The 24,649-nt window shown below is 50.1% G+C and overlaps 1 protein-coding gene across 6 annotated transcripts in view; it reads left to right on the forward strand.

Annotated features, from left to right (window-relative positions):
• The first annotated feature begins 258 nt into the window (after positions 1 to 258).
• VASH2 (vasohibin 2) overlaps positions 259 to 24,649 on the forward strand; it is a 42,560-nt gene continuing 18,169 nt past the window's right edge. For 2 of the 6 annotated variants that reach the window (XR_004433492.1, XR_004433491.1), the window contains exons 1-6: positions 312 to 522; positions 1,121 to 1,612; positions 11,479 to 11,567; positions 16,970 to 17,026; positions 17,504 to 17,578; positions 23,569 to 23,950. Coding sequence is in view for 3 of the 6 variants with exons in the window: in XM_033195240.1 (XP_033051131.1) it covers positions 1,337 to 1,612; positions 11,479 to 11,567; positions 16,970 to 17,026; positions 17,504 to 17,578; positions 23,569 to 23,950; positions 24,414 to 24,431 (897 nt within the window). In the remaining 3 variants the exon portion in view is untranslated. Of the gene's footprint in view, positions 523 to 1,120; positions 1,613 to 11,478; positions 11,568 to 16,969; positions 17,027 to 17,503; positions 17,579 to 23,568; positions 23,951 to 24,413; positions 24,519 to 24,649 lie in introns of those variants that run through there. The other 4 variants (XM_033195240.1, XM_033195238.1, XR_004433493.1 and 1 more) reach the window with 4 other exon arrangements.

Consider the following 24,649-nt stretch of genomic DNA (forward strand, 5'->3'; position numbering starts at 1 on the left):
TGCCAACCCTCTGCTTCCGCGGGGTCACTTCTTGGGTGGTTTTGTTTGTCCTCTGCTTCCACAGTTGCAAACCCTCAAAGTGGCACGACCCCTGGGGAAACTCGATCTTAAGTCCCATGGCCAAACGCTCCAGCCCGCGGGGCTCCCAGGACACGATAGCGATCGGATTTCGCGTGGCAGCCAGGCTCCCCCTACTCCGGTCCCCTCCCGCCAGGGAACCCCTGGAGCCAATCAGAGCGTCGCGGAGCTCGGGGTTGTAGAGTCCCGAAGCCAGGACCCGCCCCTCTTTGTTGCGGTGGCCAATGGACGCATTCGGAACATCGGCGGCTGCCCGGGTGACTCGGTTATATGTCACAGAATAACATTCGAGAATGGGACATGGAATGAGGCGACGGCCGCAGCAAGCCCCAGCAGCCCCAGCCCCAGCCCTAGTCCCAGGCCCAACAGCAGCAGCAGCAGCAGCAGCCCCCACTGTCCCGCCGCCCGGAGAGGCTCTGCAGCCATGAAGCCGACCGTCCCAAGGTAGGATGCTGGAGCTGCCGCGCGCCCTTTCTGCGCTTCGCCCGCCTGCAACCAGTCCCTCCCGGTGCTAGACGCTGGAACTCGGGGAAAAGGGGGCGGATGGAGCTCTTTCCACTAGGTCCCCGCCGGGGTCCGGGAGGGCTTCCTGGAAGAAAGCGGGCCGCCTTGCAAGCCAAGGCTGCTGCAGCGCCCTCGCGCCAGCCCTGGACGCTCACGTGCCGGCACGTTCGTGGCTCCGCTCCTCTCTCGGCCACATCTGGGGACCTAGGAATGTGTGGAGCCTTGCGGGAACCTCCTGTTCCTTCACGCTACACAAGCTGTCTTTCTTCTCCCCACACCTTGCGCTCCGCATCCCCCACGCTCCTTGTGCCCCTCCATCTCCAACCCCCGGGGTTTAGATGTATGTGAAGCTTCGTGGCACATTTTGAGCTGCCTTTCTAGGTAATAGCAGGGCTGGAAACCGGTCATCGATTCCCAGGGAGATTGTCAGCGTGCAGGGGGAAGCGGGGGGTGTCGTGCAGACACTCCGGGGCCCCTTACTCGGTTCCTCTGTGGGTCCACTTAGCTGTAGAGTCAGCTGTGTCTCCGCTGATTTCAGGCACCGCCGGTAAGCAGGGAGTCTCCGCGGAGCTCCCGCCGCCGCTCCCCCTTGGCGCGTCCTGCGGCAGCGAGAGGCATGGAGAAGGCCGCCCCCGCGGGGCGCTGATCCCCGCGCCGCGCCCGCGCGCACACGCCCCCCGCCGCCGCCGCCGCCGCCGCCGCCGCCGCCGCCGCCGCGCGCCCCCAGTACCTCGCTCCCCGCCCAGGCCCCACCATGACCGGCTCCGCGGCCGACACTCACCGCTGCCCCCACCCCAAAGGCGCCAAAGGCACCCGGTCCCGGAGCAGCCACGCGCGGCCCGTGAGCCTCGTCACCAGCGGGGGCTCAGAGGAGGAGGACAAAGACGGCGGGGTGCTGTTCCACGTTAACAAGAGCGGCTTCCCCATCGACAGCCACACCTGGGAGCGCATGTGGATGCACGTGGCCAAGGTGCACCCTAAGGGGGGAGAAATGGTGGGCGCCATCAGGAACGCCGCCTTCTTGGCAAAGGTCAGTGGCTTCCAGGGCGGGGTTGGGGGGCTGGGGGTAGGTAGGCAAAGAGGGGACCGTTTCAGCCTGTACATAGCAAATAGAGGCAATCTCCATTTTCCTGGTCCTGCTACAAACTCCCTTCCTCTCCCCATTCCTCCCTGCCAGCCCTTTTCTAATTGAGATATTTAGATTGGAAGCCTAAGAAATGGGGAAGGGAGAGGTAGTGGGCTTGCTATCCTGGGACTATGTAATTGGATTGTGCCAAGGTGTCTTTGAACGTCCAGCCAAACTCTATTATTTACTCACCCCCACATACATCCTCCTTCAGCAAAAGCTAGAGCCAGCAGGTACCAGCGATGCCAAAGAATGCATAGACCTCAGGGATCCCACTCTGCTTGTTCTCTTTGGAGTGTCTTGCTCCTCCTCTGCTCCCCTCTTCCCCCAGCAAATGATTTATTAAGCTGTGAATGAATTTGAAATCAACCAGTCAGACTTCTCAGTGTGAATCATTTCCAGACTTTTTGCCAATTTTTTTTTCTTTTCTTTTTCTTTTATGACAGTGACTTTCACCTCTGAAACTTGCAAAACAGTGAACTCTCTCTCTCTCTCTTCCCAGCTTATTTGGGCTCCAAGAAAAAAGAAAGACTTTTGGCTGAGACTTAAAAGGGACTTTCCAGTACACATGATGAATTAGTCTCACTGGATAGAAAAAGAGGCTGAGGAGTGAAACTCTCTTTTTGCCTTGGAGAGAAGCCAGTGAGCCATTTGGGTTTGGTGGCTAAGGATATCGTTACCGAGGGAGGGAGATGTCCCCTGGTGGGAGTAGATACGTTATATGAAACATCAAAATGCAAACTGGGGAGAAATGCTGCCAAGCCTCGGGGTTATAGCATGATGGATGGTTTCCCCTGGACCCTGGGGACGCTGGTACGGCTGAGAAGATTCCTGGGCAGGTCTAGGAATGCCAGACTTGAGATCCGGAAGGCCATCTGGTTGAGTCCCCAGCCTGGTGACAGCTGAGCATCTGAGCCTGCAGGCCAGAAAGCTGTGTGTGTCCTTGGGGAAGTGACAGAGCCTCTAAACTTACTGCTGCAGTCAGTTACAGTGTTCTGTTACTCTGCTGGTCAAGGAGATCTTCATTGTGCCCAGCTAGAATCTTGCCTGCTTTAGTGTCAACCATAATTACCCTTGCTGAGTTCTTGAACATGAGAACAACCTTGTTCCTGGTTTGCAGTTCTGACTTGAGAATTTTTCCTCCAGTGAGGAGCCAAGAGCCCTTAAACTTGGAAGAAAAGTGACCACGAGGAAAAACACTCCTGTTCCTACTGTCCCATGCTGCCTTCCTTAGTAGCACCAGCACCAACCCTGCCTCTAATTGTGCTTTCATCCTTCCCCCAACCATGTATGGGGGCGGGTGGGGGGGTGCATTCTCTATGTGGGAATCATGGAATTTTCCTATTTGTAGAGACCAGTCTCCCACCTCTCAACAGAATCCCCTCCTCTTTTTGAAGACCTCTTGGGAATGGGGAGCTTGCTGCTTCCCAGGCAGCTGATCTCAGGCCTGGCCAGAGTTGACTGTTAGGAAGCTCTTAGACCAACCATAAATCCTCCTCGCAGCACCCTCCCACCCCCAAATCACATTTCATCACTGATTATCGTGCTGCCTTTGGAATCAGGGCAGAGCATTGGCAACTTCCTTTGCTACTCACAGCACCCTTGAATGTTATGAGAGAGTGCTCTTCGGGTGGAAGGGACTTGGAATAAACATCAATCCTAGTCTTGGTTGTATGACATCCAGCCCTTGTGCCTCACTTAAGTGAGGTCATTCACTTAAAATCTCTGCCCTTAGTTTTCTCATCTATAAAATGGGAATAGAGCAGACTTTGTAAGTTCTTTCCAACTCTAAAATCTCATGATGTTATGACCCCTGAGTCTCCAGGTCGCTAATGCTGATCTGTGTGATGCTAGAGGTCCGCTGGACTATGAGCCCTCAGGACGGTGACTTTTTCTATCATTCTGCTTCTGCTTCTTCCTTTAGCCTTCTTTGTCCATAGATAGCTCCTTTTGCCCTTTTCTTTTTTCTTTTTTTGGAGACAAGGCCTTCCTCTGTCACCCAGGCTGGAGTGCAGTGTGTGATCATGGCTCACTGCAGCCTCAACCTCTTAGGTTCAAGCAATCCTCCCACCTCAGCCTCCTGATTGTAGCTGGGACTACAGACACATACCACTCAACCTGCCTAACTTAAAAAAATTTTTTTTGTAGAGACAAGATCTCACTGTGTTTCCCAGACTGGTCTCAAACTTCTAGGCTCAAGCGATTCTCCTGCACTGGCTTCCCAACGTAGTGGGATTACAGGCATGAGCCACCGCGCCTGGTCTTTTGCCCTTTCTTTTTTTTTTTTTTTTTTTTTGAGACGGAGTCTTGCTCTGTCGCCCAGGCTGGAGTGCAGTGGCCGGATCTCAGCTCACTGCAAGCTCCGCCTCCCAGGTTTACGCCATTCTCCTGCCTCAGCCTCCCGAGTAGCTGGGACTACAGGCGCCAGCCACCTCGCCCGGCTAGCTTTTTGTATTTTTTTAGTAGAGACGGGGTTTCACCGTGTTAGCCAGGGTGGTCTCAAACTCCTGACCTCGTGATCCGCCCGTCTCGGCCTCCCAAAGTGCTGGGATTACAGGCTTGAGCCACCGCGCCTGGCCTCTTTTGCCCTTTCTAATGTGTCATGATTCCCAGACCAACTCACCCTCCTCCTTCCGAGACAATTCCTAGTTTGTCATTAGTCATTTGCAAGCACATATGAAACACAGTATTCTAAATCATGTCTGAGCAGTTTAGAACACAGACTGCTACTTCCTGAGACCTGTACCTGATTTTTCCATTATTGTAGCTGAATGCTGTGTTCTTTTTTTTTTTTTTTTTTTTTTTTGAGGCGGAGTCTCGCTCTGTCGCCCGGACTGGAGTGCAGTGGCCAGATCTCAGCTCACTGTAAGCTCCGCCTCCTGGGTTTACGCCATTCTCCTGCCTCAGCCTCCCGAGTAGCTGGGACTACAGGCGCCCGCCACCTCGCCTGGCTAGTTTTTGTATTTTTAGTAGAGACGGGGTTTCACCGTGTTAGCCAGGATGGTCTCGATCTCCTGACCTCGTGATCCGCCCGTCTCGGCCTCCCAAAGTGCTGGGATTACAGGCTTGAGCCACCGCGCCCGGCCTGAATGCTGTGTTCTTAAGAAAGTGTTCCCTTTTTTTTGAGATGGAGTCTTGCTCTGTCGCCCAGGCTGGAGTGCAGTGGCATGATCTTGCTTCACTGCAAACTCCGCCTCCCAGGTTCAAGCAATTCTCCTGCCTCAGCCTCCTGAGTAGCTGGGATTACAGGCATGTGCCACCACACCCCGCTATTTTTTGTATTTTTAGTAAGACGGGGTTTCACCATATTGGTCAGGCTGGTCTTAAACTCATGACGTCATGATCTGCCCACCTCAGCCTCCCAAAGTACAGGTGTGAGCCACTGCGCCCGGCCAGTCTTCCCTTTTTTATACAGTGGCCATATCATATTGTACTTTTCATAGTAGCTAAAAGGTCACATGAAAACTGCTTCCAAACCAGGAATCCCCAGCCCAAATGTGGACAATCAGCTTTTTGGCCCTCAATATAAAGAACTTAACATTTCTCTCACATTGCATCTTAATGGTTGGTTCTCTATCCCCAGTCCTATCATGGTGTCTCCCCTGGCCCTGACATTCCCCAAGCCCTGACCCCTGCGTAGGCCTTAACATGGGAAGAACCTCAAAAGCTCCCTTTTCCAGGGGCTACTCCTCTCGGATTAGAGGATTGTTCCTGTGCTCAGCTTGGCAGACTCTTTCCTCTGGGGCCGAGTCCTTTTCTCCATCAACCAAATCAATATCTTACTGAGGAATTTGTACAGAAGAAGGGTGGTAGGGTGGCAGCAGTGGTAAAAGCTTGGCGGGCTTCAGGGGGATTAATCATTTTTGGCCATTGAATATAGACTAAGAAGCAAAAGAAGTGGATGGGGGAGGTTTTCAAGGACCTGCATGGAGGACTAAATGACACTTCCTTTGACTACAGGACATTCCCTTAGTAGCCATGGTAACTTCTGCCTGAAGGGTCCAGATGTCCCCTCCTTGCAGGCATTCCCCTGCTTTGAGATCCTCCTTCTAAATTTTTGACTCCAGGCCTCTCTCCCCTGGTGGTTGTTGGGTCTGAAGATAGCAATTGACCAGGTCAGAGGCATGATTTTTTCAGAGAGACTTTAAGGAAACAGCAAGAGTCAGTTGGAGGATAATAGCAGATGGGAAGCGAGGCTCAGAGAGAGTGGCCAGCCCCGAAAAAACAGTGGGCATTCTAGGAAAATTCTAGGACGATCCTCCTCTTTCTTAACAGCCTGGAACTAGACTCTCCTTGGAGCAGAAAACCAGGATGGATTCAGCAAGAAACAGCAGTCAGTTTCTTGCAGACCCCACTTCTTGTGCCTTATTCTCGTGTTGATTCCCAGTTGGAAAATAATTCACATTTAGAGGACTGAGTTTCACCTGAGTGAAGACACGGGCGTGTTTGGTACTAGAGACCTGGCTGCAGTTAAGGGCCGTCCCTGCCCGCTGCCAGCTCTTGTGGGCAGCTCCTTCCCTCCCCAGTCCTGGATTGAGAACCTTCTGTCTGTCTGTCTGTCCTGCACCTCCATCCCAGGTCATTCACAGATTCCTGGTTGCCTCTGTTGCAGGAGCCTGGGGCTCATCCTGGGCTCGCGGGTGCTGTTTTGTGCTTCTCTTCCCAAGCTGCCAGAGAAGATTCTTCTGCCTGGTACCTGCATAGTGTTTTCAGAGTAGAGATGACAAAAGGTTTTGAATTCTCCTTGCTCTTGTTAAAGATTCCTAGTGCCTAGGGTTCTTACTGCCTCCCTGGCTCCTTTCCTGGTCTTTCCCTTCTCTCCCACACGGCAATGTCAGTTACACAACTGTGCCGGTCCGTATCACTTCCCTTGCATTCTTCCGACAGGTCAGTTGTGCTTGACAAGAACAGAGTGGAAGAGAGGCTCCTCACAAGAGCTTTGCCTGTGGTTTGTTTCATTATTCTTTCTCTTGAGCACCATCTTTCTGTCCACTCCACTCCCTCCTTGTGCCCCCTAGCCCCCAAGTTTTCTGGGGCCTCCACCCCTAGAAAACAGGCATAGTATAGTGCCTGTGTGAAGAGGTTGGTTTCTATCTGTTTCCTCTAGATTCTGCCTTCATCAGCCTGGCCATGGCTGTGGGGCTAATGTAGGCAGCAGGTGGTGAGACCCTTGAGGGGAAGGGCACAGAAAATCAAAGCTGGAGTTTCAGGTAGTACAGCAATTGATGAAATCTGGCAGGAAAATAGCATGAGAAGGGACTCTGCGGGCCCCAGTCACGAACAGAAAAAAGGGATGTGCCCTGAGCTTTTCCTAAAAAGCTTGTACCAATTTATGTTTGCCTCAGTCCTGTAGGAGAGCATCCTTACCAGCATTGGGTATCTGCATTTCAGTGTGTTTTTGCTAATTGGAGAGGTGGAAAATGACATTTTGCAGTGGCTTTTAATTTGCGTTTCTTATATTATTAGAGCACTTAAACAATTTCTTCAAATATTTGGTTGCTATTTGCTTTTCTTGTTTTGTGAATTGTCTTTTCATGGCTCTTAAAATTGTGGAGAGAGAGATATATCATGTAATTTACCATTTTTAAGTGTACAACTCTGTGGCACTGAGTACCTTCACATTGTTGTGTAGCCGTCACCACCATCTATCTCCAGACGTTTTTCATCTTCCTAACTGAAACCTTGTACCCATTCAACACTGACTTTCCATTTCCCTCTCTCCCCAGCCCCTGGCAACCACCATTCCACTTTGCGTCTCTATGACTTTGACTACTCTAGGAACCTTATGTAAGAGGAATTATTCAATATTTGTCCTTTTGTGATTGGCTTATTTCATTTAGCAAAATGTTATCAGGTTTCATCCATGTGATAGCATGTGTCAAAACGTCTTTCCTTTTAAAGGCTGAATAATGTTCCATTGTATACCATCGTGTATTCCGTGGGATGCCACATTTTGTTTATTCATTCACCTGTCAATGGACACGGGTTGCTTCTACCTTTGGGGGCCATTTTTATTTTCACTGAGGCCTAAAGAGTTTTCTTGTCACTTTGCATGAACTCATAATGAATTAAGGATATTAACTCATCGTCATCAGTGCATCCCCAGGGAGCAGTGAACGTTTTCATCCTCTCCATTAAGGTGGGAAGGTATCTTCATGATGTGAAGCTCCCAAGTTGAGTGTCCAGGGACTCTGCTCCTGCTGATTCTGTTTTCCAGTTCCAGAAAAGTATGGATCATTCAGGTTTCCCCAGCCTAGACCCCCGACAATATATTGGTGATTAATAATAACACAGCTTACACCTTTTTTTTTTGAGATGGAGTGTTGCTCTGACACCCAGGCCGGAGTGCAGTGGTTCAATCACTGCAACCTCCGCCTCCCAGGTTTAAGCAATTCTCCTGCCTCAGCCTCCTGAGTAGCTGGGATTATAGGCGCCCACCACGACGCCCAGCTGATTTTTGTATTTTTAGTAGAGATGGGGTTTCGCCCTGTTGGCCAGGCTGGTCTCAAACTCCCGACCTCAAGTGATCCACTCACCATGGCCTCCCAAAGGCGTGAGCCACAGGACCTGGCCAACACAGCTTACACTTAATGAGCACCATAGGCCAAGTCCCAAGCTGCCTACTTTTGCATTAGGTCATGTAATGCTTACAACCAGCTTGGAAGGTTGGAAGTAGGTGATACTATTTTATCAGGAAGAAAACAGAGGCTTAGAGAGGTCATGCAGCTTGACCAGGGCCCCCAGCTAGTAGGCGGCAGAGCAGGGCTTTGGACCTGGTTGTGTGTGTCTCCTAATGACACTCCAGGAAGCCCACCTGGTTTACAGTCCATGGCCAGTGGGAATGTTGGCAGCCTGAGGCGCTGGTTGGAAGTGGACCCTCCAGGGTGAGCCCAGCCATCTCTCCCAGACATCAGAGTGAGCTGTAGCCTATGACATCATTCCGTCTGCGGTCTCTGCACCTCCCCACCACAGCCCTGCCCCCAGCTGGGACTTGGGGAATGTATACGTTTGTCCTCCCAATGGGCAGGAAGTGTAGCCTCAGCTCCTGCACTCTGCTCACAGTCAGGCTGAGGTAACCATGCAGCTGTTTTTAAAAGCCCTTGGGCGCCATTGGGTTGCTATTCTGAGGACCAGCTGCCGTCGGCTCCCACCCTGCCATCCAGCTCTTGTGGGCTCTGTTGGGCTTGAGGGGGGTTGAAATAATTTGGTGGTCAGTCCTTCAGCAGACTCTTGAGCCAAGTCTTACTGGCTCCAGCAAGGCTCTGGCCTAGGGACACCTCTCTGGGGATCTCTTAGGTGGCTGGTGATTCTTCAGGGCGTTTTCCCACACTTACCAGCTTTTCTATTAAAGAGGTTCAGACTGTGTTTTTCTGTGCAGAAATGTTTGAGTCTTTTGTTTTGAGACAGGGTCTTGCTCTGTCACCCAAGCTGGAGTATGGTGGCTCATTTATGGCTCACTATAGCCTCGACCTGCTGGGCTCAAGCCATATTCCTACCTCAGCCTGCTGAGTAGCTGAAACTACAGGCCTGCACCACCATGCTCGGCTAATTTTTTTTTTTTTTTTTTTTTTAGTGATGGGGTCTTGCCATGTTGCCCAGGCTGGTCTCGAACTTCTGGGCTCAAGTGATCCACCCACCTTGGCCTCCCAAAGTACTGGGATTACAGGCATCAGCCACTGCACCCAACCTGCATATGTCTTCATAAACTAGAATTCCTCTCCTCTCTGCCTCTGCTCCTGGGCTTTCTCTCCCGTTCATACAGGGCCTAAAGTTTGAAACATAGGAGGTGCTAAAGACATATTTGTTCGCGTCTCCCCTTCTCTCCTCACCTTGTGAAATCTCTGGCACATTTTTTTACATAAAACACTTTCTAGTGTATGTTAGGGCAAACACACAGGATACACTTTACATTTTGACTTGCTTTGTGTGTGTGTGTTTGTGTCTGTGTGTGTGTGTGATGGGAACAAATATTCATTGTTTTGCCCCCGAAATGACACTCACAGACAGAAATGTGATTGATTTGGGTTGACATGTCATACACAAAATGGAGCTTGCAGAATAGCTGTGCCTGAATGGACACACACACTCACATTCACACGCACATTCATGCACACACACATAATACCTTGGCTGTAATGCAGGCAGTGTAATTCTGATGAGTTTCCTTCCAGCTGACGAGGCAGTTGCTGTGAAGTAGGACATTTCAAAGCCAAGAGAGAATTGAGGCAGTGAGAGGAAAGGAATGTCAAGGAGTATTTGCAGTAAGTGCAGCCAGAGGGGTGGAAGTATGGAAAGAGCCTGATGCCAGGCAGGAGACAGCGTGCCCTCAGCCTCACACTGGGGCTGGTGTCTGGAGAGCCAGGGAGAGAGCCCGGAACAGCCTTAGGCAGTGTCTGGCTCTGCTGCCTGGCCTGGCTGCCCAGGGCCATCCCCGCGTCTCCCCAGCGGAGTCCCCTTCCATCAGCGGAACACCAAATCCCCAGGGCCGCCCTTGCCCTGTTTGCTCTGAGGGTGGGCGTCACCCGTCCTCAGGCCCTTTCTGCTTCTCCTTAAGTGGCTTGGCCTGAAGGAGCCTCCTTTCTCCTTCCCAGCAGCAGCATTGCTGGAGCCCCACCCACGTGGGCTGAGATTCTCTGTCACCAAGGACCTCAGGAAGACAGAGGTCAGAAGACCGAGAGACATATAGGGGAAATAAAGCAAAAAACAAAACCAACCAAGAAAATCCCAAACCGTGCCTGGCTTTTCAGCAGTGACTTGACTGGACGTCCCTGTCCGTTCTTGCTCTTGGCCTTCAGGATAGGGCTGCTTCCCCCTTTCCAGTCCTTGCCTGCCTTTGGTTCTTTCTCTTCCTGGCAGGGATCAGGACTTCGTCTGCTATGTTGTAGACATTCAGGGAGTGTTGACTGAGGGGCAGACTAGGAGGTGAACGTGTTGATTGAGCTGCTGTGAGGGGTAAAGTGGTAAGATGACTCATGAGTCAGAGGAGCTGCACTTGCCTGGGGAGAGTTAAGGCAAGAAGAGGGATCTTCCCTAATCCATCTGGGGTAGGACTCAGGAAAAGGGACACACTGGGCGTTGCAGGGAGGGTGGTATTGAGATGTGGCACTGTTGGTGCCATGTTGCAATTTTCTAGGGCACCATTCACTTTATTTATTTATTTACTTATTTATTTATTTAAATTTTAGAGATGGGGCTTCACCATGTTGGCCAGGCTGGTCTCAAACTCCTGGACTCATGTGATCCACCTGCGTTGGCCTCTGTAGTGCTGGAATTACAGGCGTGAGCCACGGCGCCCGGCATCCATTCACTTTATATTCTGTGTAAATGTTGCCCTGCAGTAGAGCACTTGTAGTGGATCACCACTGGCCACACAGCAAAAGGTGTTATGCAATCATTGATGGAGTGCTTTCATGCCCGTCCTGGGCCAGTCTCGGCGGGGGGACACGATAGAACATGGTCCTTTGCCTCAGGGAGGCGTTAGGCTCCTGCAGGGAAGAAAGCTGTATTCACACAGCACCCAGGGCCATAGAGAACCACTATGACTCAGAGGGAACTCAGAGAGGGAGAGCATCAATGAGGGACTCACTGTTCCCGGGAGACCTCATGGAGGAGGCACTGCTCAATCAGGTGACCACGCCAAGGTGACCATGCTGCCATTGGCTCTCAGGAGCACCTCTCTCTCTGGTGGCTTCAGCCCGCTGCCTGTCCCCAGAAGCTGGGCCCCAGAGCACCTCCTTAATAAACACTTCCTCTTCTCTATTTCTCTGCAGCCTTCAATACCCCAGGTCCCAAACTACAGGCTCTCGATGACGATCCCAGACTGGCTCCAGGCGATCCAGAATTACATGAAGACCCTACAGTATCCTTCCAACCAAGGTCTGAGCACACCCAGCCAGGGGACAGGCATGGTGATCGCAAGCATGGTGGCAAATCTGTCCCCAGCTGGTCATCAAAAGCTCTCTAAGGTTGGTGAGGCCAGGCATGGAGAGATGCCCCAGGTGGGAGTCTAGAAAGAGTGTGCATGGAGGATGTAATTGCAGTGACCCAATGAAGCAGGCTGGTCCACCTTGAGCCCCTCTGGCTTCTCTTTCTCCCTTCTCTTCCCTGTCCTTTCCCTTTTTCCCCTGAGCACCTCTCTTCCTTCTGTCTTCTCCTCTTTCTCCACTTCCTTCCTCTTGGTCACCTTTGTTCCCCTCCTCCTGTTCTCCTTCAGTGTCTTTCCTTTTTAGATGAAGACTCGCTCTGTCACCCAGGATGGAGTGTGTTGGCACACTCTTGGCTCTCACTGCAACCTCCACCTCCTGTGTGCAAGCGATTCTCCTGCCTCAGCCTCCCAAGTAGCTGGGATTACAGGCGTCTGCCACCACACCTGACTAACTTTTGTATTTTTAGTAGAGACAGAGTTTCTCCATGTTGGTCAGGCTGGTCTCGAACTTACCTCAAATGATCCACACGCCTCGGCCTCCCAAAGTGCTGGGATTACAGGCGTGAGCCACTGCACCCAGCCCTTCACTCTCTATTGCCTTCTTCCCTCCTACTCTTCCATTCCTTTTCTTTTTCTCTGTTTTGCCCTCATCCCTAACTGCTCATGATCTACAAGAGGCCCACCTGGTGCTGCCTTTGTTTCCCCAGGTGACCCAGGCTGGTGACCTGCCCAGTTCTACATGAATGGTTGGGCTTCTGTGATTGGGGGCCCTCTCCCCCGACTCGAGCTTGAGGAAGACCTAAGAAACTCACTGGGTTTAGTCCGAGTTCAGACCAGCCGGTTTGGACCCTTTCTCCTCCGCGTCCACAGGTTGTTTGTAGTCAGGATTAGATCAGTTCTGAGGACTTCCGGGAGCAACACTGTAGGGACAGAGGGGCAGGAGTGGATGGTCCACCTGCCCCTTCTGGTAGTTTATAGAGAGAGGAGTCAGATGGGAAGCTGGACCCCAGCGCACAGTCCAGGAGGTCAAGCTTCTGTGGACTGCTATCCTTCCTCCATAAATGTATAAAACATAGCCTGTTCTACAAGGTCCCGGGCACATTGACCGGCTTCCTGTTTGTCTGTCCATACCCAGCCTTGAGGCAGAAGGGATTTCAGGGGACACTGCACACATGCCCCACGTGTCCCAGAAAAGCCCGTCCATTCTATGTTATGGCAAAAATCTTCTGGGTGGATTTTTGTGTCTTCCCTGCAGGCACCAAACACTAGCACCCACCCCTGCCCATAGGGCTTGGTATTACTAGATCGGAAAACACCAGTTTCTGCTCATTTGGGTCGGGAGATGACTTGATTGGCTTCTCTGTTTTCACTTCATGGATCATCAGCTCTCCAACCGGCATCTTCCCAGTAAATCCTAAGGCAATATTAGGAGGAGCAGGTAGTGCCAGTCTCCAGGAGTGAGGCTGGCGGCCCTGGCCCTTGGACGGCTGTCTGGTGTTTGTGCTGATCCCCACCCTGGGACCCACATGGGGAGTTCCACGTGGTCCCGAGGCACCAACTCCTGCCAGAGCAGACTCGGACCCAAGAGCTGGCCCTTTCTGGATGTGACTGACTCCTCATAGACTATTCTAGAAGGTGACAGCAATTAGAATGCCTCCCACCTCTTTTTTTTTTTAACTTAAAGTCAACTGATTATAGGCTTTAAGGTTCCCCATTTCTTTTTTCTTTTCTTTTTTTTTTTTTTTTTTTTTTTTTGAGACGGAGTCTCGCTCTGTCACCCGGGCTGATGTAATCTCGGCTCACTGCAAGCTCCACCTCCCAGGTTCACGCCATTCCCCTGCCTCAGCCTCCCGAGTAGCTGAGACCACAGGTGCCCACCGCCACACCCGGCTAATTTTTTGTATTTTTAGTAGAGATGGGGTTTCACCATGTTAGCCAAGATGGTCTCGATCTCCTGACCTTGTGATCTGCCCACTTCAGCCTCCTAAAGTGTTGGGATTACAGGCGTGAGCCACCGCGCCTGGCCTAAGGCTTCCCTCTTCTATCTAGGACATGGTCTTTACAAGGATCATCTGGCTGAGAGTTAAGAGAATTAGCCTAACTGGAAATGCATTGATGGGGCAAATATGCATGTGCTTTACATATCATTTGCTCACACTGCTGTAAACCTGTCAGCACATTCTCTGCCACCTTTTCATGGTTGCCCTGAAGGATCTGCTTTTCCATTTTTCTCTTCTCTGACCCATTATGACTGCAAAGGTCAATGACCAACAGCATCACTGACTACAGAGAGGGCCAGAGAAGGGAAGCACCAGCAGGTTGGGGACCTGCTCCCGGTCCCCTGCCCACTGGGGCCACTGCACGAGGAAGGCAGGGCACCCACTCTTCTACCTGCTGACCTGACTTTTATTTAGTTCCTTGGGACTCCCTACTGCTTTGTCCTGGACACAGTGACAGGTGCCAGGATATGGGGACTGGTTGGTGTCAGTCCTGACTGTGGATGTGCTCAGCTGGCAGTGGGGATAGGAAAGGACAAATCCTGCTTTCCCCTTGGACATCCTCAGAGCAGCAGCCAACAGGAGTGCTGGTGTTGCATGGGGTTCTGGAGAGAGAGGTGCCACATGAGCTCTGTTGGACTAGGGGAGAAGCCTTCTAACAGCAAATTCAGGCTCAATGAGTATCTCCCCCTCAGGGCATGTTTAGAGCACACTTCTCCCCAGCCCACTTTCAGGGGCTCAATGATTAAGGAACCAAAAGAAGACGTTCAGGTACACTTTTTAAAGTTATTTTACTATATGCTTGTCTAACTTGATACACTAGATGTATACATTAGATATGTGAGCAGAGGAAAGTTGGGCATAGAAGTGAATTTTTGCCAACTGAATTCTACTTTATGTACCAGGAACCTCATTGCTTGTATACATTTTTGGTGAGGTAAAGAAATCGCTTCACAATGAGAATATTTAGCCCTTCATTTTTGTCTTTTACCTCTAGGATCTTGTATGTTGTACGCTTTAAAAACTGGGCAAACCTGTAAAGTTAGTTGTTGTTCTTACGGCCCAGGTCAGTAACCCTCAAACTGGTGATCTTCAGAGGCCCCCCAGCCCCTCACCCTGGAGCTTCCTGCTCAGTCATCTAAGGTGAGGTGACTCTGAGTAGCATCTGGGGTTATGAACCATGGCCTGAAGTCAGACTCTCCAGGGCTGGTGCCCAAAATCTTCTTTTTTTTTTTTTTTGAGACGGAGTCTCGCTCTGTCGCCCAGGCTGGAGTGCAGTGGCCGGATCTCAGCTTACTGCAAGCTCCGCCTCCCGGGTTTACGCCATTCTCCTGCCTCAGCCTCCCGAGTAGCTGGGACTACAGGCGCCCGCCACCTCGCCCGGCTAGTTTTTTGTATTTTTTAGTAGAGACAGGGTTTCACAGTGTTAGCCAGGATGGTCTCGATCTCCTGACCTCGTGATCCGCCCGTCTCGGCCTCCCAAAGTGCTGGGATTACAGGCTTGAGCCACCACGCCCGGCCCCAAAATCTTATACCGAGCTCTTCAGGGGGTTATGTGTGCTCTTGTCTGAGTGACCAAGCACAGCTGTGCCAGGAGAGGAATCCCAGCCCTTTTCAAAAAGGAGGCATCGAAGTGTTTCTGGGCACCCTTATCACTGTGGGGCACCCATTGACTCTCCCACACCCACCTGACCTGCAGCAGCTCTGGGCATGGAAGTTCAGGCTTCATTAGCACCTTCCCAGTGTGCACTTTTCCTATAGGCTCTTGTTCGAGGCAGAAGAGCAAAACCTACAAAGCAACTTCTCACTAGACTCAGAAAAATAAAAACCCAGCCCTCAGAGAGCACAGCATCGGGAAACTCTTCATCTCCTTCAGAACAACTTGGTGCAAGCTGGTCAGTTCCTGAGACCTTCTGGGTAGTCAGCTAAATCCCCGATAGTCAATAATGGTGCAGCTTCTCAGATTTAGTAATCAATGCCAAGTGCCAGCACAGGCATGAAAAAAAGTGACATCACCACAGTAAGCCCTGCTATAGAGCCTGTGCACTACAGAAAAGCCCTATTGCTATCAATCCACCCTTTCATCCTTGCTTCCATCTATCCCCATCCGCCCTTCCATTCCATCCATCCACTCATTCATCCATCTATCTTTCCATCCATCCATATATTCATCCATCCATTCATGTATTCCTCATTCATTTAGTAATATTTGTTAACTTGCATATGTTGGGTTTCTGTCAGTTTTTTTTTTTTTTTTTTTTTTGACTGAGTCTCACTCTGTTGCCCAGGCTGACATGCAGTGGTGCGATCTCGGCTCACCATAACCTCCGCCTCTTGGGTTCAAGTGATTCTCCTGCCTCAGCCTCCTGAGTAGCTGGGATTACAGGCCCATGCCATTATACTTGGCTAATTTTTGTATTTTTAGTAGAGACTGGATTTCGCCATGTTGGCCAGGCTGGTGTCGAACTCCTGACCTCAGGTGACCCACTCACCTCAGCCTCCTAAAGTGTTGGGATTACAGGCATATGCCACTGTGCCTGGCCTTCTGCCAGGTTTTATGAGTGATATAAAGATAATGAAAGAACAGTTCTAGCTAGGTATGGTGGTGTATACCTGCTACTTGGGAGGTTGAGGCAGGAAAATCACTTGAGCCCAGGAGTTCAAGACAAGCCTGGGCAACACAGAAAGCTCATGTCTTAAAAAAAATTGTTTTTTAAAAAAAGAATAGTGCCAACTCTCGAAGAGCTTGTAGTCTAGTAGGTGAATTAAGACAAATATTCAACTACCCAGAATACAGAGCAGATTGAAAAGAGCTATTATAAAGGTCTGTGGTAGGCTGGGCGCGGTGGCTCAAGCCTGTAATCCCAGCACTTTGGGAGGCCGAGACGGGCGGATCACGAGGTCAGGAGATCGAGACCATCCTGGCTAACACTGTGAAACCCCGTCTCTACTAAAAAATACAAAAAACTAGCCGGGTGTGGTGGCTGGCGCCTGTAGTCCCAGCTACTCGGGAGGCTGAGGCAGGAGAATGGCGTGAACCTGGGAGGCGGAGCTTGCAGTGAGCTGAGATCCGGCCACTGCACTCCAGCCTGGGTGACAGTGAGACTCTGTCTCAAAAAAAAAAAGGTCTGTGGTACTTTGAAGCCCAAGTTAGAAATTAGATTTCCAGGGTAAGATAGTGAAGAGTTAGAGGCTACTGGCTACCTTCCGGGTGCTGGTGACTTCTGAAAAGCCCTCACATCCTCATCTCATTGAGAAATCAGAATGCATAGCTTTCTCTGACACATTACTGGGACCTTTGGAGTTTTCTGTCACTTTCCCTTTACATACTTTACACAGATATAATCACACAGGGACCCAGTTCTTTGAAATTAGGAAAATGAGACCGCTGAGTGGGTAAGTGGTGCATGATCTATGGGCCAGATGACCTCTCTCCTACCCTCAAGCTGCCATCTTCCTCTCCCAACCTCTATTCCCGTAGCCCAGGGCTCAGGTATCCTAGTCTGTAAGGGGTGGAGGTGGAGGGTGCCCCAAGGCCAGGTTGGAGGTGGGACTGAGGACTGAGCTCAGTGGTGAATTCTAACTCCCAGGATGGAGGAGGCTTGTAAACTCTGCCTCATGAGACTTCCTTTATTTGTTCTGTTGTAATGCCCTCTGTCCTGGGGCATTGGGAGGGTGCTATGGAATACTGGCACTAACTCCAGGAATTAACTCTTGTGCTTTGGTGCCTTCCTATGAGGCGACTTCTCCCTTTTCCCTCTGTGCGCCTGCGTGGTTCCTGGTGTGGGGATAGGCATGCTGATGGATTGACAGACTGACCCGAGTGTGTAATTAAATAGGTTCTGAGATCCTCTGCTGTGCTCTATCCTACAGGTTAATGGAAACAGCAAAAGAAATGACCCGAGAGTCCTTGCCTATCAAATGCCTTGAAGCTGTCATCCTGGGCATGTATCCTTTAAGTTATGTATGCTTAGTTTATTGCATAAATGGTGGCTTCACAATGGGGCTGGTTGTGCCTTTAACATTGTAAATCCACAGAGATGATTATCTCCTTTGAGGAAAGTGTCAGACTCCTCTGGTTCCTCTCTTTAACTTCCACCATGGAGAAGTGAACCAAATCAATGCTTGGCTTCTTGGACCAATATTAGTCTCACCTGTGAGCTGCAGCCTCCATCAGGGCCAGCTCTCAGGCCAGTGACCTTGCAGACTCACTAATACTCACTAATCACAAGGAGAATTCTAACTTGGAGCGACTACAGAGAGTGCGTATGTGACTGTTCTCTGCATTAATATGACATTGCAGCAGGAAAGACAGTCAAGGGGAAATGCAATCAGAGCCAAGAGTGCTAGTATCCAAACCCATCTCCAGGGAAAAGTCTTTGAAAATTCAGTGATGTGATCTCAGCTCACTGCAACCTCCGCCTCCCAGGCTCAAGTGACCTTCTCACCTCAGCCTCCTGAGTAGCTGGGACTACAGGCACATGCCACCATGCCTGGCTAATATTTTTGTATTTTTGGTAGAGATGGGGTTTCACCATGTTTCACCAGCAGGTTGTTCTCAAACTGCTGAGCTCAAGCGATCCGCCCACCTCAGCCTCCCAAAGTGTTGAGATTACAGGCAGGAGCCATCACGCCTGGCCTGTCAGGAAAAATTCTAAGAGTGGTGTGTGGAGGAGACCAAGCAGTGCTGGTATATCCTGACCTGACAGAACCTCCAGCTAAAACAAGGGTCTAGCTTCTCTCACACTTTCTGTTCCATTTTTCACCAGACTCCTGGCTCTTCAGCCTGAGAGGAATATGGTGCAGAGAAATTGTGATGGCATCAACATCTTGGTGGTGATGGCAATTGAACACGATCAGATAGAAAAGCAAAGACGCTCTGAAGTCCTATGGGATGGATGCTGGAAGGGACAGTGGAAAAGGAAACACTGCAAGACAGGAGCTTGAGAGACGGTCCCAGGCAAGATCAGTTAGGTCCTTGAGCGCTGTGCTCAAAAATGACTGTTTTCCAAAAGGCAATGGGCAACCCAGATGAAAACTCTGAAGCAGAGGTATGGCATGCTTTGGTATATGTTCTAGAGATGTAGTTCTCCAAAGGACAGGCTGAAGGGCAGATTGGGGAAGGCTGGGCTGGGTCAGCAAAGCCCGTTGGGAGCTGTTACATGAGGGAATGGTGAGGCTAGACTGATGGCCCTGGGGATGGGAATGGATTTCAGGGAATGTGTTTAAGGGCTATCAAGGAGATAGAATGTATAGGACTTCTAGGCCAACAAGATGCAGGAGTTGATGAGGAAGGAGTCAACAACTCCAGGTTTCTGAATTGGGCAATCGACTGCGGGATTAGCGGGAGGAATGAGAGTGGCAGAGAAAGGAGATGCGTCAATGCAGACCTGAACTAAAACAGTGCCAGTGAAGGTGGAGGGAAGAGATGGAGGCATATATCATCACACCACCGGGGGACTGCTTAGATGGGAGGAGTTATTGGAGAACGGCAGTGACTCCATATTTCTGGCTTGCATGATAATGCCACAGTCCAAGGGAAGGACTTCAAGGAGAGGATCAGATTTAGGGAGAGGTGAGCTCAGATTTGGACATGTTAAATTTGAGGTGCCTTGTGGGATGTCAGGATGAGGTATTTGCAGTGTGGAGCTCACAGAGAAATCTGTACTGGAAATGCGAATTTAGGAGCTGTGATTAGAGGGTTGTGCTTACTGTTCAACAAGTGAGAAGAGAAAAAGATCAAAGATGAAATCAGTATTTTTTTGGTCTAGTTTGGCACAAAGAGCCCATGAAAGAGACTTAAGAAGGAAAGTCAGAGAGGTAGAAGGAAAATCAGGAGAGAAAGGAGATGGAGAAGTCAGTGTAAGGACATGTGGCTCAAAATTAGACTGGGGGCAGGAGGATTGGTCTAGTCTGTTTTCTGGGTCTCCTGGACATCTTTGCGGGAAGGGGAATCTCTGTGTCTTTCTGCAGTCTGTGGAAACACTTGCAGGCCTGATCTGAAACAAGATTAACCACAGGTGCCTTGGCTGACATTTGAAAAATGGAAACTTGAACCTTACTGAGGCCCCTCTCCAACCCTCCTGTCATCCTCCTCCCAGTTTCCCACAAAGGAGATGAAACATGTGCCTGGGGAACCCAGCAGGAGGCTGGGAATGGGGGTCGGGGCAGCAGATGGCTCAGGGCCCCAACTCTTTAGTGGCAGGAGTCAGCCACAGCTGTTCAGCAAAGCCTCCTGCAAGTTTAATGGAGGCAGACAATTGGCTGAGGATTCGCTGGTGGATGAGATCAACGAAGGGGAACACAAGCCCAGGCCCTTCATGGGGTGGACAAGCTAACTTCAGACTCTTTGTTGAGGTGTGTCTGAGTGCCTCTGGATTTAGTTCATTGAAATGACCACCTCCCTTACACAATAGTCTCATCCCTGCACAATTTTATACATTCGAACATCATGCCATTGGAATCACCCACAACCTTTTGGAATTGTGGGGATAGACCCAGGAACAGCCTTTGAGCCTGTCCAAATCAGAGACAGTGTGCTCGTGGTTTTCCTTTGTTCTTATCCTTCTGACATTTCAGAAAAGTGTGGGAAGGTGGAGAGCTTCAGTTCACACTGCTGCACTCAGGGAAATTTGACTCTTGCATACAGACAGGAAACACAGACCCAAATTCTTCTTTTTTTTTTTTTTTGAGACGGGGAGTCTTGCTCTGTGATCCAGGCTGGAGTGCAGTGGCGTGATCTTGGCTCACTGCAATCTCCACCTCCTGGGTTCAAGCGATTCTCCTGCCTCAGTCTCCCGAGTACCTGGGATTACAGGTGTGTGCCACCACGCCCGGCTAATTTTTTGTATTTTTAGTAGAGATGAAGTTTCACCATGTTGACCAGGCTGATCTCGAACTCCTGACCTCAGGTGATCTGTCCGCCTCAGCCTCCCAAAGAGACCTGGATTCTAAAGGTTACAGCATCTTTGTCTTTTCTCTTTGCGCCAGTCAGCATTCCTGGGTCCTGCTTTCCACTCGGAGATAGTGAAGGTTATGAATGGGGTCATCCGTCTGTGTCTCCCACAGGCTCTTCTGCAGGTCCTGGCTCAACAACTTTGAAACTGGTTGGCTTGGTTGCTTGGACACCTGTGTCCATCGGCCTGTCCTTCCTTGCTTTCCCTGTTTTTGACTTTAGCCCAGAGTTCAGGATTCATTAGTGCTGAGCCACTTCTTTTTATCTTGCTTAAGGACATGCGCGTGCTTTTACATGCATGCTAGAGAGGTAGACCTTTGCTTCCAAATTATCTTGTGAACTATGGCAGGTATTTTGGGGGACCTCACTGGCCATAGTGGGGCTTGCTGGTGGTACTAAAGCACTGTGGTTTATTAAAGTAACAGGTTCATTATGAGAGGCAGGTTGGGAATAGCCCCAGGAGGCTGGATGCTGGAAAGATGATCCCGGGTTTGGCACTGCTGCTCCCGCTTCCCTGGAAAAGCTTAGGTTACTTCCCTGCCTGCCTCCATACTACCTCGCCACCTCCCTCTCCATTCCCAGTTGCTCCAGGTCCCAAGGCTTTTCCAGTTGATGTCATGATGGGACAAATCCTCGAAATCAGTGACTCATGACATGAGGGACTGGTGCTCTCTCTTGTCTCCTCCCCACTTCTCCACCTGGCTGACTACTTATCCTGTAAGACGAATCCAGTGTTACCCTGCTGAGGCCCCTCCTCTGTCCACCCAGAGGTTGCTGGGCTTGCCTTTCTTATAGCACACATCATATTGTGTTTTGGTTTTTATTGTGGTAAAATATTTATAACAGAATTTACCATTTTAACCATTTTTAAGTGCACAGTTCAGTGACATTAAGTACATTCATAATGCTCTACAAAATGACCACCATTCCGACCAGGCGCAGTGGCTTGCTCCTGTAATCCCAACACTTTGGGAGGCCGAGGAGGGCGGATCACCTGAGGTCAGGAGTTTTGAGACCAGCCTGGTCAACATTGTGAAACCCCGTCTTTACTAAAAATACAAAAATTAGCCGGGTATGGTGGCGGGCACCTGTAATTCCAGCTACTCAGGAGGCTGAGGCAGGAGAATCGCTCAAACTTGGGAGGCAGAGGCTGCAGTGAGCTGAGATGGCGCCACTGCACTCCAGCCTGGGTGACAGCGTGAGACTCTGTCTCAAAAAAAAAAAAAAGGAAAGAAAGGAAGGAAGGAAGGAAGGAGGAGGGAGGGAGGGAGGGAGGGAAGGAAGGAAGGAAGGAGGAAGGAAGGAAGGAAGGAAGGAAGGAAGGAAGGAAGGAAGGCCACCATTCCTCCCCAGAAATGAAACCCTATACCCGTTAAACAGCACTCCCCAGTTTCCTCCCTCCAGCCCCTGCCTACCACCGTTCTACTCTCCATCTCTGCACTTGCTACTTCAGGTACCTCAGATGAGTGGAATCATACTGTATTTGTCCTTTTGTATTTGGTTGATTTCATTCAGCATGTCTTCAAGGCTCATCCTGCCCATTGCAGAATTTCCTTCCCTTATGAGGCTGAATAAATTCTATTGCATGTATACACTACATTTGGTTCATCTCTTTATCCATTGATGGATATTTGGGTTGCTTCCACCTTCTAGCTGTTGCAAATAATGCTGTTCAGAGCATGGGTGTACAAATATCTGTTGGGGTCGCTACTTTCAACTCTTTTGGTTATGCCCCCAGAAGTGGAATTGCCAGGTCCTAGGGTAATCCTGTTGAATTATCTGAGGAATTGCCATACTGATTTCATTGTGTGCATTCTGAGTCCATCTCCCACCAGACCTCCAGGGAAGGGCTGTGTTCTTATCTTTGGCTCCACAGCCCTACCTGGCAGGCTGTCGGGCACAGCAGACACTCAGGGTTAAGTGTTTGTTACACTGACTTAAACAGCTAAGGAATGCCCTTGTTCCAGCCCCAGAGAGCTTGCCCCAGAAAGCAGCTAGGAATTTACGTAAGAGGACTCAGAAGGATGTGATTTCACTCCCTAACTGCCAGTTGATCTCACATGATAAAGTGAAGAGAAAGCAGGTACAGAACATTTTTAGAGAGTGGAGCCATCCGTGATTAAACCGAGGGCAGAGGACGAGGCTGCTGCCAGTGCTGTGGATGGGTTCTGTCAGCATCCTTCCCTTCAGGACACCTGGATTAGCTCTGCACCGAGAGCAGTCCTTTTAAGTGTAAGGCAGTGCGCATCCACAATCTAAGGTTCATTCCTTCTGTAAGCATTAAACGAGTCTGTCTGTGTACCAGGCCAGTGCTGTGCCCAGGGAATGCCAGGATGTGAGACATAAGCCCTGCCCTCACAATTGCAACACATGATGGGTAAGCACCAAGTGCCATGGGGGTTCTTGTGTGTTTTGGAAAGATGATCCCAGGCTTGGTGCTGCTGCTCCCCCTTCCCTGGAAAAACTCAGGTTATACTCCCCTGCTTGCATTCACACTTTCTTGCCACCTCTCTCTGCATTCCCAATGGCTCCAGGTCCAAAGGATTTACCAATGACTTGGGGTGGGGCAGGGAGCAAGAATACCTAAGCTAGGACGAGGAAAGTCAGGGAGGCATGACACCCAGGAAAGGAGAAGGGATGGTCATGAGGCTGTTCCAGGCTGGGATGCAGCCTGTGTGAGCCCTGGGAGCAGAGGAAAAAGTGCCTTTTTATTGTTTTGTTTTGCAGGTATGTAATTACTGAAGAAAATGACAAGTTTTTCTTTTTGTCTCATATTAACTTGGTTTGGATATACAACATATAGTAGATAGTCAAAGATAAGCGAATGCTTTATAAAAGGATTAGTCTGGAAAAGTTAGATGTGGGCCTGCGCAGAGGCAGGGGGATGGACTCACTGACCCCTATGAGACACTTTCCCTTCCTGTGCATCCAGGCTCCGAATTTTCAAGGCCTCCTTTCTCTTCCTTGACTCAGATTGTCTAAGCTACTTAACCAATGGACAGCCTTCCATCGAGCGGTTCCCCATCAGCTTTAAAACCTACTTCTCAGGAAACTACTTTCACCACGTTGTGCTGGGGATTTACTGCAATGGCCGCTATGGCTCACTGGGTATGAGCCGCAGGGCTGAGCTGATGGACAAGCCATTGACTTTTCGGACTCTGAGTGACCTCATCTTTGACTTTGAGGACTCCTACAAGAAATACCTGCACACAGTCAAGAAGGTCAAGATTGGACTGTACGTCCCCCATGAGCCTCATAGCTTCCAGCCCATTGAGTGGAAGCAGCTGGTCCTCAACGTCTCAAAGATGCTGAGAGCTGACATAAGGAAGGAGCTGGAGAAATACGCCAGGGACATGAGAATGAAGGTGGGTGCTGGGAAGACAAGGAAGCCATGCAGGAGAGCTATTTTCCCATTCCTTTCTCTCCGCCTCTTGCTCCAGGCCTCATTTTTCTAGGATGGTCAAAAATTTCTTGAGGTTAAAGTCTCTCTTTGCACATACTACTGCAAAGAAAACCATATAAAATCAGTTTAGATGTGACATTTAAAATAATGTCTTGTCCTGCAATTCCTTCTATGAAATCAGATCTAAAGTGTTAGTCATTTTATACTGAAGCTCTAGTTTGTTCTGTTTTGTTGATGTAATAGGGTGACCAATTGTTCCAGTTTGCCTGGAACTGCGGGCTTTCCCAGGACAAGAGATTTCCCGTATTAAAACCTGGAAAACCTTACATGCTGGCCTTATATAGACTATACTCATATGTCCCTCTTCCCTCTCTCAGTTTTTACCTCCAAAGTGATGTGATTCTCGCTTGTCCATGTCCCTCCAGGGCTTGTGCAGTCACTAATAGAAAAGGATTATGCTGACTTCAGGCCTGGCTGTGTTTAGCACTTGTGGACTTGTCATCTTCAGTCTGCAGGACCTGGAGTGGCGATTCCTGATCAATTAAAACCATTCTGTCAAATGTGTGGGTTGGGAGCATCAGAGGAAGAACAAGCTGGTTTCTGGGGCAATGTAGATGGGATTTTGCCTTCGTGAGGAGAGGAACTTGCCAAGCAGACAAAC

The sequence above is a fragment of the Trachypithecus francoisi genome, unplaced genomic scaffold (assembly GCF_009764315.1).
Source record: "Trachypithecus francoisi isolate TF-2019V2 unplaced genomic scaffold, Tfra_2.0 Lachesis_group5, whole genome shotgun sequence".
In the NCBI taxonomy this organism is placed as follows: domain Eukaryota; kingdom Metazoa; phylum Chordata; class Mammalia; order Primates; family Cercopithecidae; genus Trachypithecus; species Trachypithecus francoisi.